The sequence below is a fragment of the Saccoglossus kowalevskii genome, chromosome 3 (assembly GCF_978046115.1).
Source record: "Saccoglossus kowalevskii chromosome 3, keSacKowa6.1, whole genome shotgun sequence".
Classification (NCBI taxonomy): domain Eukaryota; kingdom Metazoa; phylum Hemichordata; class Enteropneusta; family Harrimaniidae; genus Saccoglossus; species Saccoglossus kowalevskii.
Window position 1 is genome coordinate 21,897,716 of NC_140643.1, and position 15,360 is coordinate 21,913,075.

A 15,360-nucleotide genomic window follows, 5' to 3' on the forward strand; every position below is an offset into this window, starting at 1 on the left:
CATGGTTATTACTGATATTTCCATTGCACTTGTATCAATAAAGGAATAAAGGATCAATTTTAGTTTAGCACTTGTTTGCAAGAGCATGTGACTCGGACCCAGCAATACAATATTAATGTAGTATAAATTTTGATGTGCCAAAATCACAAAGTGCAGACTTTGAATAAATATCACATACATCATTCAATCAAAAACTTTTCTGTTTTAATCCAACTATAAAAATTAATAGATGATTTTTTGTTTACAATATAATCTTGATTACTGTAAAATACTTTATTTTAGCTTGAATTAATTTTGAATTAACTTTTTTGACGTTTTGTATGGTATTTATTTTCACTGATTTTTGATGAGTTGAATGTAAAATATAGGAAAAAAGGTATATTGACTGAATTTTATTTTCACTGAATAATTCCTGCAGAGAAAATAAATTCCAAGCAAAAATAAAGTATTTTACAGTATTGCGTGAAAGGCGCAGGCCGAAAACATCTGTCACAAACATCAAACAATTTGAATTTGAACTTCTTTTTTGTAGCTGAATGTCTAAATGCTGATCTTTGAGAGGGGAATATTGCATCAAGATGCATTTATTTCATTAAAATTAATCATCATTAGAAGTGTATAGCAATAATATTAATAGTATTAGTAAGTGTGAAAATACCCTCAAGATAATTTTGTTTGTTGAATCCCACGCAATGCTCTGATACCACTACATCCTATGATCTAACATTTTAATAATAAACCTTGAACCTCTAGTAAAATAATTATATTGTTTTATTTTCCAAGTTAAATCATTTCTCACCGTTACTTTTTCAGAAAAATACAGTTTCGCTGGTTGCAGCCCAGTGATAAAAGTGCACCAGATTTTGCTTTGGATGATGTGTATATTGGTCCAGCTTGCCCAGATATGTGTAATGGCAGAGGTGTGTGTTTCCAAGGTGAATGTGTTTGTCAACAAGGTTTCCATGGTAAGTCAATAAAATTGTTGATTAGTTAAAAGAAGTAATAAAATATCTCTATTTTATTCAGCGAGGAACCATAGTTGGAAATGCAGATGCAGATGAGCACACATTGTTGGACTTAGGGTGAAAACGTTTATACATGTAGAAGGAAAAAGCAAAATCCTAATTTCACACATTTTAAAAATTTTATTCAGGAGATTCAATACATTGAATATATTATTGCAAACAAAAATTATAGGAAGTGGGGTGAATACCTAAAAAAGACTGTTCCAAGAAATGAGCAATTTTCTGAGCCATAACCCATCTCTGTATAATAGATAGGTAACACTGATATGTAAATATTACTTGATTCCAATAAATATAAAAAAAAAGGGTAAAAACATTTAATTTTAAAAACATTAGTTCATTTGTTTTCTGTGAAAATTTGTATACTACTGGTAATAATTAGAGATCAATGTTTACAGGTTCAAGCTGTACTGCTGTGATACCACCACCAACCAGTGCTAGTGACAGGTTTGATGGTAATGATTTCAGTGGAGTCTGGGAGTTGGTGGTAGGTGGTGAGATTGGTACAAGTTGTGGTATTCTGGCAAGAGGTCATTCCATGTACTTTGGTCAAATTGGACCAAGAGAGGGCAGAACGGCTGAACTGAACACTACCACAACCAAGTAAGATTTATTTTTAAAAGAAATTGTGCAGCAGTGACCAATCTTTTAATTTTTGATTATGGTTGATAAATAATAAAAATAAATCATGGATAATTTTTAGTCAGCCTTATGTTTTGGGTTACATGTGATTGTCCTCATTTCTTGATCATGCCTTGACTGATTTTCAACAACCCAGTCCTGTGTGTGAAGTTTCATATGCAAAATGAAGCTTATATTTCCAGTGATTCAATACAATAAATCACTAAACATTAAACTGGATCTTGAAGGATTCTTAAAAACATTACATTCAGAAACCATATCAGAAAATGAACCATATCAGAAAATATACCATATCAGAAAATAAACCATATCAGAAAATATACCATATCAGAAAATATACCATATCAGAAAATAAACCATATGAGAAAATAAACCATATGAGAAAATAAACCATATCAGAAAATAAACCATATGAGAAAATAAACCATATGAGAAAATAAACCATATCAGAAAATAAACCATATCAGAAAATAAACCATATCAGAAAATATACCATATCAGAAAATAAACCATATCAGAAAATAAACCATATCAGAAAATAAACCATATCAGAAAATATACCATATCAGAAAATATACCATATGAGAAAATAAACCATATCAGAAAATAAACCATATCAGAAAATAAACCATATCAGAAAATAAACCATATCAGAAAATATACCATATCAGAAAATAAACCATATCAGAAAATAAACCATATCAGAAAATAAACCATATCAGAAAATAAACCATATCAGAAAATGAACCATATCAGAAAATAAACCATATCAGAAAATATATCATATCAGAAAATTATAATCAGGAAAAGCTTTATTTGCATAAACTCAAATCTTGTGTTTCTGTATTTTGCAACAGCGCCACCAACGGCCAATTTGAGTAAAATGTCAAACAGTGATCTTCTAAACTAAAACAAACAGAAAATAATACATTTCAAAACTTTACCAGCAGAAAATCTTTGGAGCAAGTTATCTTTTTGGCCTTATGAGAAATATTTTCTTGAAAAATTACTCACCCCACCAAAAAACAGTAACCAAAAACTGAAAACAAAAATGCTACCATAAAATGTTTTTATTTTATTTTCTTCATTTATATGTATCTGATTTTTATTGTGTTTACAGGATTCTTCAGTTCTACATACGTATTGGCAGTACTAATCTTGGTTCGACGTGTGAGATTCCAGTGAGTAGACAGGAAGACATCATCATACAGTATAGTAGGAACCATGGCATAACATGGCATATGTTACATCAGTTAGATGCCAAGTCATTTAGTTTAAATCCTGAGTTGGTAACTATAGAGCTACCAAGAGATGCTAAATCAGATTCTACTTCGTTTAGGTGGCTTCAGCCCTACTTACAACAAGGTTGGTCATGTGATTGATACTGATTCTTTTGATTGGTGGACAATAAAATAAATAATACCAAGAACCCCCACAGCACCATATTTAAGAAATTTAAGTGCAGTCAAAAGAAGGAAAGAACCAAACCTAATAACCCAGTCAGTCTAACTATTACACCACCAGCTCCCTCTTTTCATCACAAATTCGCAAAATAGACCTGTTTATAGTTTGCACTTTCCTTCAAAAGATTGGGACAAAATAGCCAAATTTTTAGAGTAAAAACTGAAAATTGACTCAAATTTTGTCTGTTGGCTTCAAAATTAGGGTTCATTTCCAGAAATATTGACGCATTTGGGTGAGATTGGGTGAGAAAGTCTGGTATTGAAAAGACTAAAAAGTTCAATGTATCACACAATGCTTTATATTTCTGTTTGTGTCAGGTAGAATAGAACAGGTGATTTTCTGATCACTGCAAGATCTTGCATAATGCATGAAAGATGTGGATCGAATGTCTGCAGCAAAATTATATTGATTAAATTTCTTTTTTTTCATAATTCAATGTTAAAATCTGAACTTTCAGAGAGGAATATAGCATTGAGATGTCCTTACTTCATCAAAACTGACCATCATTGAATGTGTTTAGCACATAATTAGACTTGTAAATATATTGTAAATATATTTGTTAAATCAACACATAAAGGAATGTACATTAGAGGAAGCTTCTCTCAGTATAAAAAAAATCCACTTTGTACCTGTCATGTAACCAGTAACCTTGAGTAACCATATTATAATTATTAAGAGCATCATGTTGCAAGTAAAGAATATAGTGTTTAAAAATAAGTTATGTAAGAATATTTAAAAAAAAAACAAGAAAATTAGCAAAATTATCATAAAAATACAAGAAACTGAATAGTTCATAAAATAAACTAGTATGCAAAAAAATATTAAATACTGTAAAATCTCTAAAATTTTGCTTACTACCTAAAATTTAACAACCTAATTAAAATTAAAATTTCAACCAATCACAGTATTGTGCTTTTTCTCATTCAAAAAGTTGTCAGATTTTTTTAATTAATAAAAACTGTTGAATTGATGGTATGTTATGTTGGGGGGGGGGACACTGGATGATGAACACACACAAATAACTTACCTTTCTGAGACTCTAGCAGCGCTTCTTATTATTCAATCTTGGTTTTATACAAACAATTGTATTTCTTTGGTTTGATATGAAAGTTCAAATTTGTATTCATGTGAAGAGCTTTTCTAATCACTGCTTTTTTAAAACCAATTCAAAATTATTTTTTTGTGGTCAAAGCTTTTGCAATGTGTTTATTGTGGTGCTTCATTAAAACCAACAAAACAAAAGAAACTAAATAGTCAATAAAACAAATTCAAATGAATAGTCCATATAAAAACAAAAGCACAAATTGTTCATAAAAACAAAAGCACAAATTGTTCATAAAAACAAAAAAAGTGAACTGCTGCAAAAAAACAAAAGGAATGAATTGTTCCATAAAAACAAAAGAATCAAATAGTCCATAAAAACAAAAGAACAGTGTGCTTTATGTTTTCTTTTAATATCTAGATATACCTAGATCACAGTGGGCACTAGATAATGTACTGATAGGTGCCAATGACACATGTTCCTATGGATTCCAAGATGATTTCCACCCTGGTGAGTCAAATATGTGGTATATGATACATGGAGGACAACCACAATCAACATGCCAATCCAAAGACTATGCTCTGTACTTTGATAGCAAAGAAGGTGAGTGTCTACCAGTTGTGATCTTCTTTGTATCTTGATTACTTCTTACTATATTTGTCATTTGTATATTTGATTGCATGATTTCTTTGCTTCTTCACTGTGGATAATATTACTTTCTGTGTTATAAGCACCCATGTTTTATGCAAAAAAAGATGACTGTTTACATTGAATAATTAAATATTTAAATCTAAATCAATAAACACTAGCATATACTTGGGTGAAAATTTATGAGGCAAAAATTGTGCAATATCCAATTGAATATTACTGATATTAATACATTGAATTGTATTATTGTGAAAATTGAAACCTGCTGAAAACCTCCACAGAGAGCTGAAGTTAATTTGAAAAAAACGGCAATGTGTTTAATAGTAGATTGTTTTCATTTATGGAGGTGAAAAGGAACAATCATAACAATGCTAAATTTTGTGTTGAAGGTATATAAATCAAATTAAAGACCATAGAAAATAGTTACAAATATTTTCTAGTGTCTTTGATCAATTAAGACCAGAGTCAATCTGTAGGCCTGATTTAACCATCAACTGTAACATCAATTCCAGGAACATCTCGATATGCAGAAACCTGGGACTTCCATGTGACCACATCTACCTTCTTACAGTTTGAACTGATGATGGGATGTGGTGAGGTATTCACTGAGGAAAGCAGTGTAAGACTTGAATACTCACTTGATATGGGTAAAACATGGCAGCTGGTATTACAAGAATGTGTGCCTCCAAATATTGGTTGTCATAGTTACCACCAAGAGAGTGTTTATATATCCCAGTTGTACTCTAATAAAACTAGAGTTAGTGTCTATCTGCCGCCTGCTACAAGGTAGGGTACTGGTAATCAGTCTTTGATTTTAAATGTACCATAGAAACAAAAATGACAAATTTCTGATGGCTGAAAACAAATTTCCTTTCCAATTTTGCTTATGAGATTAACTCGAATTTGAGTTGTATCTTTGAAAAAAAAAAGTTTTTAATGGTGATGTTTTTTACATAATATATTATGTTACATATTTAAAAAAAAATATTATTTACTCGCAAATAAGTCTTGTGTTATTTTTATTTGTTGTTTAGTTCACCTGCTACAAGATTCCGTTGGATCCAGCCTGAGTTCGCTGATAGAAAGGACAACTGGGCCTTAGACTATGTATATTTAGGTGATGAATGTCCATGGATGTGCTCAGGTCATGGAAAGTGTTGTACAGGAAAATGCAAGTAAGTTGAAATCACTTGAAAACATCTGCTAGTAATACCAAGTAGTCTAGTTCAAATCTAACAATAGTGTTTCATTTTTCCTGTTAATCTAGTCTAGCCTAGGTATTCAAAATAGAGCATAGTGGATAATAAGAATAAATAAACTGCTGTAGAATACTTTATTTTCGCTTGGAATTTATTTTCGCTATTTTCGCTGAAGGGATGTTTCCGTGAAAATAAAATCCAGCGAATATACTTTTTTTCCTATATTTCACATAAAACTCATCAAAAATCAGTGAAAATAAATTCCACACAAAACGTCCAAAAAGCCTTTTCAGCGAAAATTAATTCCAGCGAAAATAAAGTAATCCACAGTATTTGAGATTCTCTCACTTTCTATGAGATTTTCTCATGAAATCTTGAATACAGCTTGTTCACATTACTTTCAAAATTCCACATTTTCAATGTTCTATAATATTAAATACATCCTGTCTTAATGAGAAGAGTTATAAAAATGCAGGAAAATTAATAATTTGCCATATGCTAATACAAGTTTTGTCTCTGCATAGTGTATTCATCTTTTTGTATGTGTGTAAAGAGAAAATGTTCTGAAGATTCAGGTTTCATTTTTGAGACACAGAATATATGTTTAAAGTCCTTAAAAAGTTTATTAACTTTTATCATTTACAGTAAAACCATTTATTTTCACTATTTTGATATTTTAAGCATATTCACTGGGTTTTAATTTCATAATTTTGCCTAAGAAACACTGAGTTTCCATTGTGACTCCACATGTTCATGTAGATTTAATTTTGTGGATTTCGCTGTATTAGCAAAGATAGCGAAATTAAAACCCAGTGAATAATAAATGCATTTACAATACTTTGTATTTTATATTTCCTCTAGTAATTTACTGTTATAACATTTATTCCCTTCAGATGTGACAGTGGTTACTTTGGTTACAACTGCGTACCACTGTATCCATTACCACCATTAGTAAAAGATAACTTTGATGATGATATTAATAGCGACACTTGGCCGTATTATTATGGTGCTGACATCAGCAAATCATGTGGTACATTGATCTCAGGTAGCGCTCTGGTCTTCTCCAAGGTTAGTGTGATTATTGTTTATGAGATAAAAAAATATAAGGGATAATATTTGTATAGGGAATTATTTTTCACTATGGTGTTCAACACAACAGTGAAACCTGTCTAAACTATACACCAAAGCCCAGACTACGATAGAACAGACTAGAACGTAGCTTTTCCTTTGGTCAGATGCCTGCCACGTTTGTTTATGGGCTTAACTTTTTAATCCAATAAACAACCGATCGAACTAACGTGACTATAACGTAATAACGCAATATTCATTATTATTTCATCAAATAACGTAAGATAGTTTGAGAGTTACACAGGAAGTAGTATACTGTAGAATACTTTATTTTTGCTTGGAATTTATTTTCGCTGAAGGATGATTCCGTGAAAATAAAATCTAGTGAATATACTTTTTTTCCTATCTTTCAGATTAAACTCATCAAAAATCGGTGAAAATATATTCCAAGCAAAATGCCCCAAAAGCCTTTTCAGCGAAAATTAATTCCAGCGAAAATAAAGTATTCCACAGTAGTAGTCTGAGACCAGAGTAAATGCAGATAATTGTTCAGGTGATATTATTTAGGCAAAGCTATAATGTATTGATGAGAAAATGTTCCCTGTTGAGACTTGGGTCAGAATTGACAGGTTTCACTCTATAAGTATCCAAGAATTTTGCATGGTTTGGTAAAAGTTTCTGCATTGTCTTGTACTCTAAACTGTAAATATTTAAGGTGTGGGGGTGTAGGCAGTGTGAGTGTCTGTGTGACATGGTATTTGTTCATGTGTAGTCATGGTGTACCATATGTATAAGGTGTAAGTGAAAGATGACAACTGTTGGCTAAGGTGTACAAAAACTTAATGTTTGATTTGAAGCGGTGACACTTCATGACAATTTAATTAAATCTAAGTGCTAATTTTGATATGTATGCATTATGACTGTGCTTGTTTTCAGTCGACTACAAATTAGCTATGATTTCAAACGGACTACTGAAAAATACTTTATTTTAGCTAGAATTAATTTATGCTGAACTGACATTTTCAATGATTTTTAATGAGTTGAATGTGAAATAGAAAACAAAATATTTTATTTGATTCGTTCCTCCAGCAAAAATAAATTCATAAGTGAACATAATGTAATTTGCAGTATTATACATATACCAGAAATCCACACAGCCTTGGAATATCAAGAAACATTTTGATGGTTTCCTGTCTGGGTCCAGAAATAACAAAATCAAACACACAAATGTCTCAATATTTACAATCACTTTTGTCCTTCAGTCTGGTTTAAGAATGTTGGAATCAGCCAGTGTCGACAGTACTAATATGGAATACGTCCAGTTTACTGTTAAGTTTGGATGTGGTCACCAAGATGAAGGTGGTCATGCTGACTGCTCACGTGGTATCTTAGTCCAGTATTCCAACAATGGAGGAATCACCTGGCACTTATTGGAGGAAATAATGTACGATTCAGATCACAGCACACCAAGCAATGTCAACATTCAGTTGCCAATGGCAGCCAAGCTGAATGCAACCAAATTCAGATTATGGCAACCCAAAAATTCAGGTATTTTCATTAGGCCTTATAATATATAATATTAAAATTAAATTTATGATGAATAATCGTATTTTAGTACATATCATATTGCCACCATGTTGATTTTATGATGGTCAGAAATAAATTATTTTGTTGGTAATAATAATACTATGAAATACTTAATGTGTATTTATTTTCAACTGTTGGTGAAAATAATTATTTATTTATTTGTTTGTTTATTTATTTATTTGTTTCTTCTAAAATATTGCAAAAAGAAAAAGAAAAACACTATTGTTTTATTTTTAGCCGAAAATATTCTACAGCTCCATTTAAAATTTAATGTTTTATTACATTTACATGTTCTACATTTTTGACTCCCGTGTGCGAAGCACAAAAAGGGAGTCTTTGCAGTTAGTGTGTCTGTCTGTGTGTGTGTGTGTGTGTGTGTATGTGTGTCTCTTCCATCGATATCTCAAGAACCAATATTTGGATTTCAATGAAACTTGGTATATAGCTTGTCTGGGGCAATGCGCAGATTTGATTAGTTTTTGGTTGAATTTTGTGTGAATTGTGTGAATTTTAAGCTATTTTTTTAATTTGTTGGAACAGGAGAAGATCAAGACGTCTGGGCCATTGATAACATTATATTTGGTGGTAATAGTAAACAAAGTAATGTCATCAAAGAAGATTTCACTAATGGGGTCTCTGAATCAGATTGGTTGTTTTATCCAGGTAGTCATGTTGGACCATTCTGTCCTCCGAGATTTCCGTCAGGGTATGACAAGCGAAAGGAGTAAGTTTCATCTTTTGATTGTCACTTTTTCATGACAGAAATATTGTGCTATGTAAGTTCACACTTTAGCAAGCTAATTATAGCTGTGTTGTATCCATTACTCAGTAACATGTTAGAAATTTAGAAATTTCTCCATGATGTGTTTGAGACTAATTGTCAGTTCCATTCTTTATTGATTTCCCTGCAATATTTTGAAACATAGGGACAAGGTCACATTAGTTTCACTATGTTATTTGATTGATGCATTGTTTTCTGATAGATATGATAGGATTGCCTTAGTATTCGGTGATCATACTGGGGAGCACTCTGTGACCACTCGGGATGTCCACGTTTCTGAAGAAAGTGTACTACAGTTTGAGGTGAGTAATTTGGTTGGTAAAAGAGTTTAGAAACAACCTACACATTATATATTCAACCTACATGTACAAATGTATATGATCTGATCAATACACTTTTTAAATCTTCCAGATGATTCATTTCTCTAAAATTTTCTTGGTCTTCTTCATTCATTAATTATGAATAATCAAATGTATTAAGCTAATTCAAGTAAAGAATATTTGTTAGTCATTTGTAGAATGCCCACATAAACAATGAGTGTTGACATATTCTGTGCATATGAACTGAGCTGCACACAGTTCTAGTGTCCCTTCAGATGACATAATCCTTTCATTAATAACAATATTCATTGACACAAAACACTGTCTTCACTGAAAGTACAGCAGTGAGCCCAAGATTAAAGTTACATAAATATTGAAAAGTAAAAGAAAAAAAAACATTTGAATATTTTAAGTCCACCCCACATTGGAAAATGTGATGTTTTTGGGACTACTTTATTGCATGCATGAGAATACATACTTTTGTAATGGTGTTGTTCATCACATGATCACCCAAGTGTATTGATGTGTAAAAAGTAGTGCCATTGGGGTAACTGACGGAATAAACAACAAGTTAAACTTGAAAGCTCTCTGGTTTCTTTGATGTTTTGTTTCTGAGTCAACACGTCATAGAAATAAACAATGCTACATAACCATTAATTATAGCTTTGTACTTTATTCAATATCAAATATATCAAGTGTCTGTTCCACATAAGTGATAGTAAATTTGTTTACATTTAGATCAATATTGGATGCAGTGAACTTGGATCAGCAGAGCATTCTGTGTATCTGGAATACTCGCGTGATTATGGAGCGACTTGGACATTATTACAACCCTTGTGTATTGGTATCGAGAAAGCCAACAGTGTATGTGAGAATCAAATGCTACCAGCCAGTATATATTATAGAGGTGCTACAGAGGATTGGCAGAGATATATTATATCGTTAGCACCGCTTCATATATGTGGGTGAGTCTAAAATTTTGAATGCAATGAAAAGTCATCATGATTGTATTTGTAACTCAAATTTACCCAAATTTGCAGGAAACATAAAATGAGAAGTGATTCACAATTTGTACTTGATTCAACAAATTGAATTCAATTAGTTGAATGAATTTTAGATAGAAAAACAAATAATAGCATTAAATATTAAATTGCCTACTATGCTGGTAGCCATTTTGAATTCTTGATTTCTTTTCTATTTCAACTATTGCTTTATAATAGTTTTGAACAGAAGAATTATATTTAGTTTATGCTTTCAAAATATTTTTATTCTACCGAATCATGTTAGCTAGTTTTGATTTCCTTTCAGCAATGTTCGTTTCCGATGGTACCAAGGTGTTTATAAAGCCGGAGAGACGTCCATCGCATGGGGTTTAGATGACGTATACATTGGTGATAAATGTCCTGATTTCTGTAGTGGTCATGGTGTGTGTCTTGGAAACAAACAATGTCAGTGTGATCAGGGCTACGCAGGACCGAACTGCTATGCTGTGAAATTCAATCCAAGATTCTTGAAAGAATCATTTGAAAGTGAGAAAACTTAATTTTCAATTGATGATGAAATAGTATGTATAGATATTTCACTAACTGGTGTGTATTTGTCGTTGTTTATGTTCTATCATAGGCCTTAAAAATAGCAGTACATAATATTTTTAAGGTCCATGGTTTCACAAACTCAACAAACCAATTTTACTTGTTAATGGTGTAATGTTCTTACATAAATGACAGAGGTGTATCAACAGTCAAAATAAATCATATTTTAATAATTCAATTGGGGTGTTATGTGCACTTATAATGGAGCACAATATGTGATATATTACTTGGTTCTATTTTTGCTCGCCAAATCCTTCTAAATTCAGACGACCTCTTTCACAACACATAAAGAGAGAGAAGATTTGAAAGCAATCACAGCAGTTCACTATCTCCTAAAGGAAACAGAAAAGTAATGCTTATGCATAACATTACATGCAATAGAGTAATAACATACAATTGAGCAAATATGGTATATGTCTTTAAAATAGGTAAAGAAGTAAACTCCTTAAAGTTCACCCAGTGGAGTGGTGGTGTAATCACTGAGAAATGTGGTATTTTAATTACTGGTAAAAGTCTTCACTTTGTTCATAATGGTATAAGAATGCTATTGACTACTGATATGGACCTTACAACAACAAGGTATGTCTGCAGACACCCATACTCACCAAACACACACATGTACTTTCCTACTTGTATACTTACAGCAAATTCTATAACAGTGCTTGAAAGGGCAGTGGTCACCGCGGCTGCATCATGTTCGATATGGGACTCGTAGCGACGTACACATTGAGTGTACTGGTTAAATACATTGTTTGTTTACACTGAATTTGAACACACACTGCGCGACAACCACCGCCTGTTAAAGAAATCCCTCACAGATCTTTTCAACATCCAACTGATAGAGGGTGCTGTATTTTGAAATACAAACTTACAATACAGGGCTGTGTGACCATCTTCCTATCATAATGGCATTATGGCCATTTAATATGCTATACTGATATCAACTACATATACCATATGTTCGGACAAACACAAGTGGACATGGTTCTCATATCCATTATTAGTCCCCGTTCGAAGTTCTAAAACGGGGACTTATAATTCGGTCTTTGTCCGACCGTGCATCTGTGCGTCCATGCGTCCGTCCGAAGTCATATTTCAGAATCCTGTGGACCGATTCCGTTCATTCTTTGCATGTGATTAGTACTTTATGTGGGACATATGCACATGCAGTGGTTTAGCGATTGGATTCAAAATGGCCGACTGGCAGCCATCTTGTTTTTTGAAAATGTTGTATTTTGGACATGCTTTGTCAGTTGTCATTCAAACTTGGTACATAGAATATACATGTTAGGATACATGTCCAAGATGATTTATTTCGCAATTGGATTAAAGATGGTAGACTGGCAGGCATCTTGTTTTTTGAAAATGTTGTATTTTGGACATGCTTTGTCAGTTGTCATTCAAACTTGGTACATAGAATATACATGTTAGGATACATGTCCAAGATGATTTATTTCACAATTGGATCAAAGATGGTAGACTGGCAGACATCTTGTTTTTATTTTTCAATGCCGTATCTTGGACGTGCTCTGTCAGTTTTCATTCAAATTTTGCACATACATGTACTTTATACACGTTAGGATGCATGTCCATGACAATTTGTTTCAAAATCTGGTCAAGGATGGCCGATTGACAGCCATCTGACTTTTTGGCCTTACTACTATATTTCCACAATTTATGTACCATTTTCATTCGTATTTGGCACATACATCATACATACATGTATCAGTGTGTTTCATAATCAGATCAAAGATGGCCGAATAACGGCTGTTTTTATTTTTGCCCATATTACTACTACTCGGAACATGTGTTTTGATGTAAATAAACAATCTGTTGTATATGCCACTTGGAACTCAAGCTTCAAGGACACGCTCGCGACAACTCCTTCGCTTTAATATGACGAGCACAAAGAGAACTTTCGAAAATTTGACGGGGACTGTGTCATTTTCAATGACTTGTTGAATGAATTTCGGCCAGTGGATTTGGCCATTTCCCATTGAGTCTGTGGCACACTCACCCAGAGTAGAAGGGGTTTACCGTTTTTGTTGTTCAACACAATGTAGGATTTGAACACTGGTTTACCGATCCGTTGCTACAACCATATTGCTACCACCATTGATTGGTTAACACCTGACATATTCCCAATTTGACAAGTGTTCACAAAAAAAATCTCCTGCCCAACCAACTTCAGTGAAATTGTTTTTTTTATTGATACAAAATGTTCCCAACATTTTTGTGAATTTCTCTTGCACTGTTGAAGCAGCTTACAGTAATATAAAGAAATTCGAATGAGCAATTGTGACTTAATTACAGAAATAATATAATAATATTTATAAATATTTATTGCAGTTCAATTCACTTCTACATCAAGCTAGGTTGCTCTCCAAGATCACCAAGCCCCAAGAACCGCCCTGTGTTGTTACAGTTCTCGTCAAATGGTGGCCTTTCCTGGTCAACCATGGAGGAACTACACTTCATGCATGACACAAACAAACCAGCATATGTTGCTGTGGAATTACCATGGGAATCTAGAACCAATTCTACCAGGATACGGTGGTGGCAACCTTCCAGTGATGGTACCTACATTGATGAATGGGCAATTGATCAGGTCTGTATTTGTCACATTTGTCACAGGTATTCACTGGAGTTTTCTAGTACTTGATATTTTGGAGAGTTGACCAATTTTGAAAAAGGCAGTGTTCTCTTTATGCCCAATCTGATTAAAATAAGATCCTAGTTTGGGCTTATTTTTAAATTTGTGTTTAATTTTTGTTAAACATTTTCTTTTACTTTCTTCTATTTTAATTCATTATTGATTTGCTGGCAGATTTTAAGAGTTTTGCTAATCGTGAAAGCCCACAAGGACCTGCCCATATTTACCAATGCCCATATAAACCCTGTTCAAGTCTTATATAAACTACAGCCAATCACAGCTAGCCTTTCATATTGGCCGACGACATACTCATTAGAGAAAATATTTAACAAACAATTACAATGTACAAGAAAAAAGATCATATTGTGTAGTGTGGGTTTAATTTTACATAGGCAATGGCGATAGTTAAAAACATACTGAATCACAAAAAATATTTAAAAAAAAAATTAAAAATAAAATAAAATACATCAGATTGCTCTGTGCCTTATTAAATGTTAAAGTTTCATGTGAGAAAGGAGGCAATAGACCATTTTCCGTTCACTGCGAGAATCACGCGTTATGCGTGAAATCGAACGTAAAAACAGGACAAACAAAGGTCATAGCGTCGTAGTCGCGTCAAACATCGCGTGGGATTCGACAAACGCGAAAGTATTTCGGGGACATTTCCGTGCTTAATAATGTGCTGTCCACATTTGATGATAGGCAATTTCGATTAAGTAAGGGTATTCGAAAGCAATATTCCTCTGTCGAAGATCGGCCGGTCGATGTGAGTTACGAAATAAAAAAATTCTAGTTCAAAATCAAATCGTTCGATTTTTGCGGCAGACGTTCGACGCACGTTTTTCATACATCTCGCGAGATCTCGCAGTTGTACAGAAAATCCCCTATTTATACTGTACTCAATTGATATGTGAACAAACATATATTCATAATTTTTCATTTAATAATCCACAGATATTTCTTGGTGGTGATGTATATGGACAGATGGTATTAGAAGATGACTTCACATCCTCCTTACAGCAGGACGGCATCTCATCTCCTCATGACACCAACTGGATGCTGTACCCTGGTAGCCAGGTAGAACAAGTCTGTGGATCCAGTATCAATGCGTTACATTTCACTGGCAATAGTTTCATGAGATATGCCATATCTGCTGACCTCATGGTTACAGAGTTTACCTTTCTCCAGTTTGATCTGGCAATGGGATGTTCTCAAAGTGACCTCTGTTACGGTGAGAATTTTGTAAATTTACTGTATTATAACACTGCTTTCTGTGGAGGTATTTAATGATACCTTCACATTTGTTGTTTAAATGAATAGATTGATTGGGAGTGAAAAA

At 33.0% G+C, this 15,360-nt stretch overlaps 1 protein-coding gene across 1 annotated transcript in view; it reads left to right on the plus strand.

Annotated features, from left to right (window-relative positions):
- Positions 1–15,360, plus strand: part of LOC100377292 (reelin-like) — a 65,889-nt gene that overhangs the window by 34,935 nt on the left and 15,594 nt on the right. Inside the window, exons 26-40 of the mRNA XM_085496876.1 lie at positions 814–965; positions 1,424–1,628; positions 2,788–3,032; positions 4,594–4,776; positions 5,334–5,607; positions 5,856–5,996; positions 6,914–7,088; positions 8,351–8,636; positions 9,216–9,399; positions 9,659–9,758; positions 10,515–10,741; positions 11,085–11,305; positions 11,797–11,947; positions 13,718–13,976; positions 14,976–15,252. Coding sequence (XP_085353002.1) covers positions 814–965; positions 1,424–1,628; positions 2,788–3,032; positions 4,594–4,776; positions 5,334–5,607; positions 5,856–5,996; positions 6,914–7,088; positions 8,351–8,636; positions 9,216–9,399; positions 9,659–9,758; positions 10,515–10,741; positions 11,085–11,305; positions 11,797–11,947; positions 13,718–13,976; positions 14,976–15,252 — 3,080 coding nt within the window. The remainder of the gene's footprint in view (positions 1–813; positions 966–1,423; positions 1,629–2,787; positions 3,033–4,593; positions 4,777–5,333; positions 5,608–5,855; positions 5,997–6,913; positions 7,089–8,350; positions 8,637–9,215; positions 9,400–9,658; positions 9,759–10,514; positions 10,742–11,084; positions 11,306–11,796; positions 11,948–13,717; positions 13,977–14,975; positions 15,253–15,360) is intronic.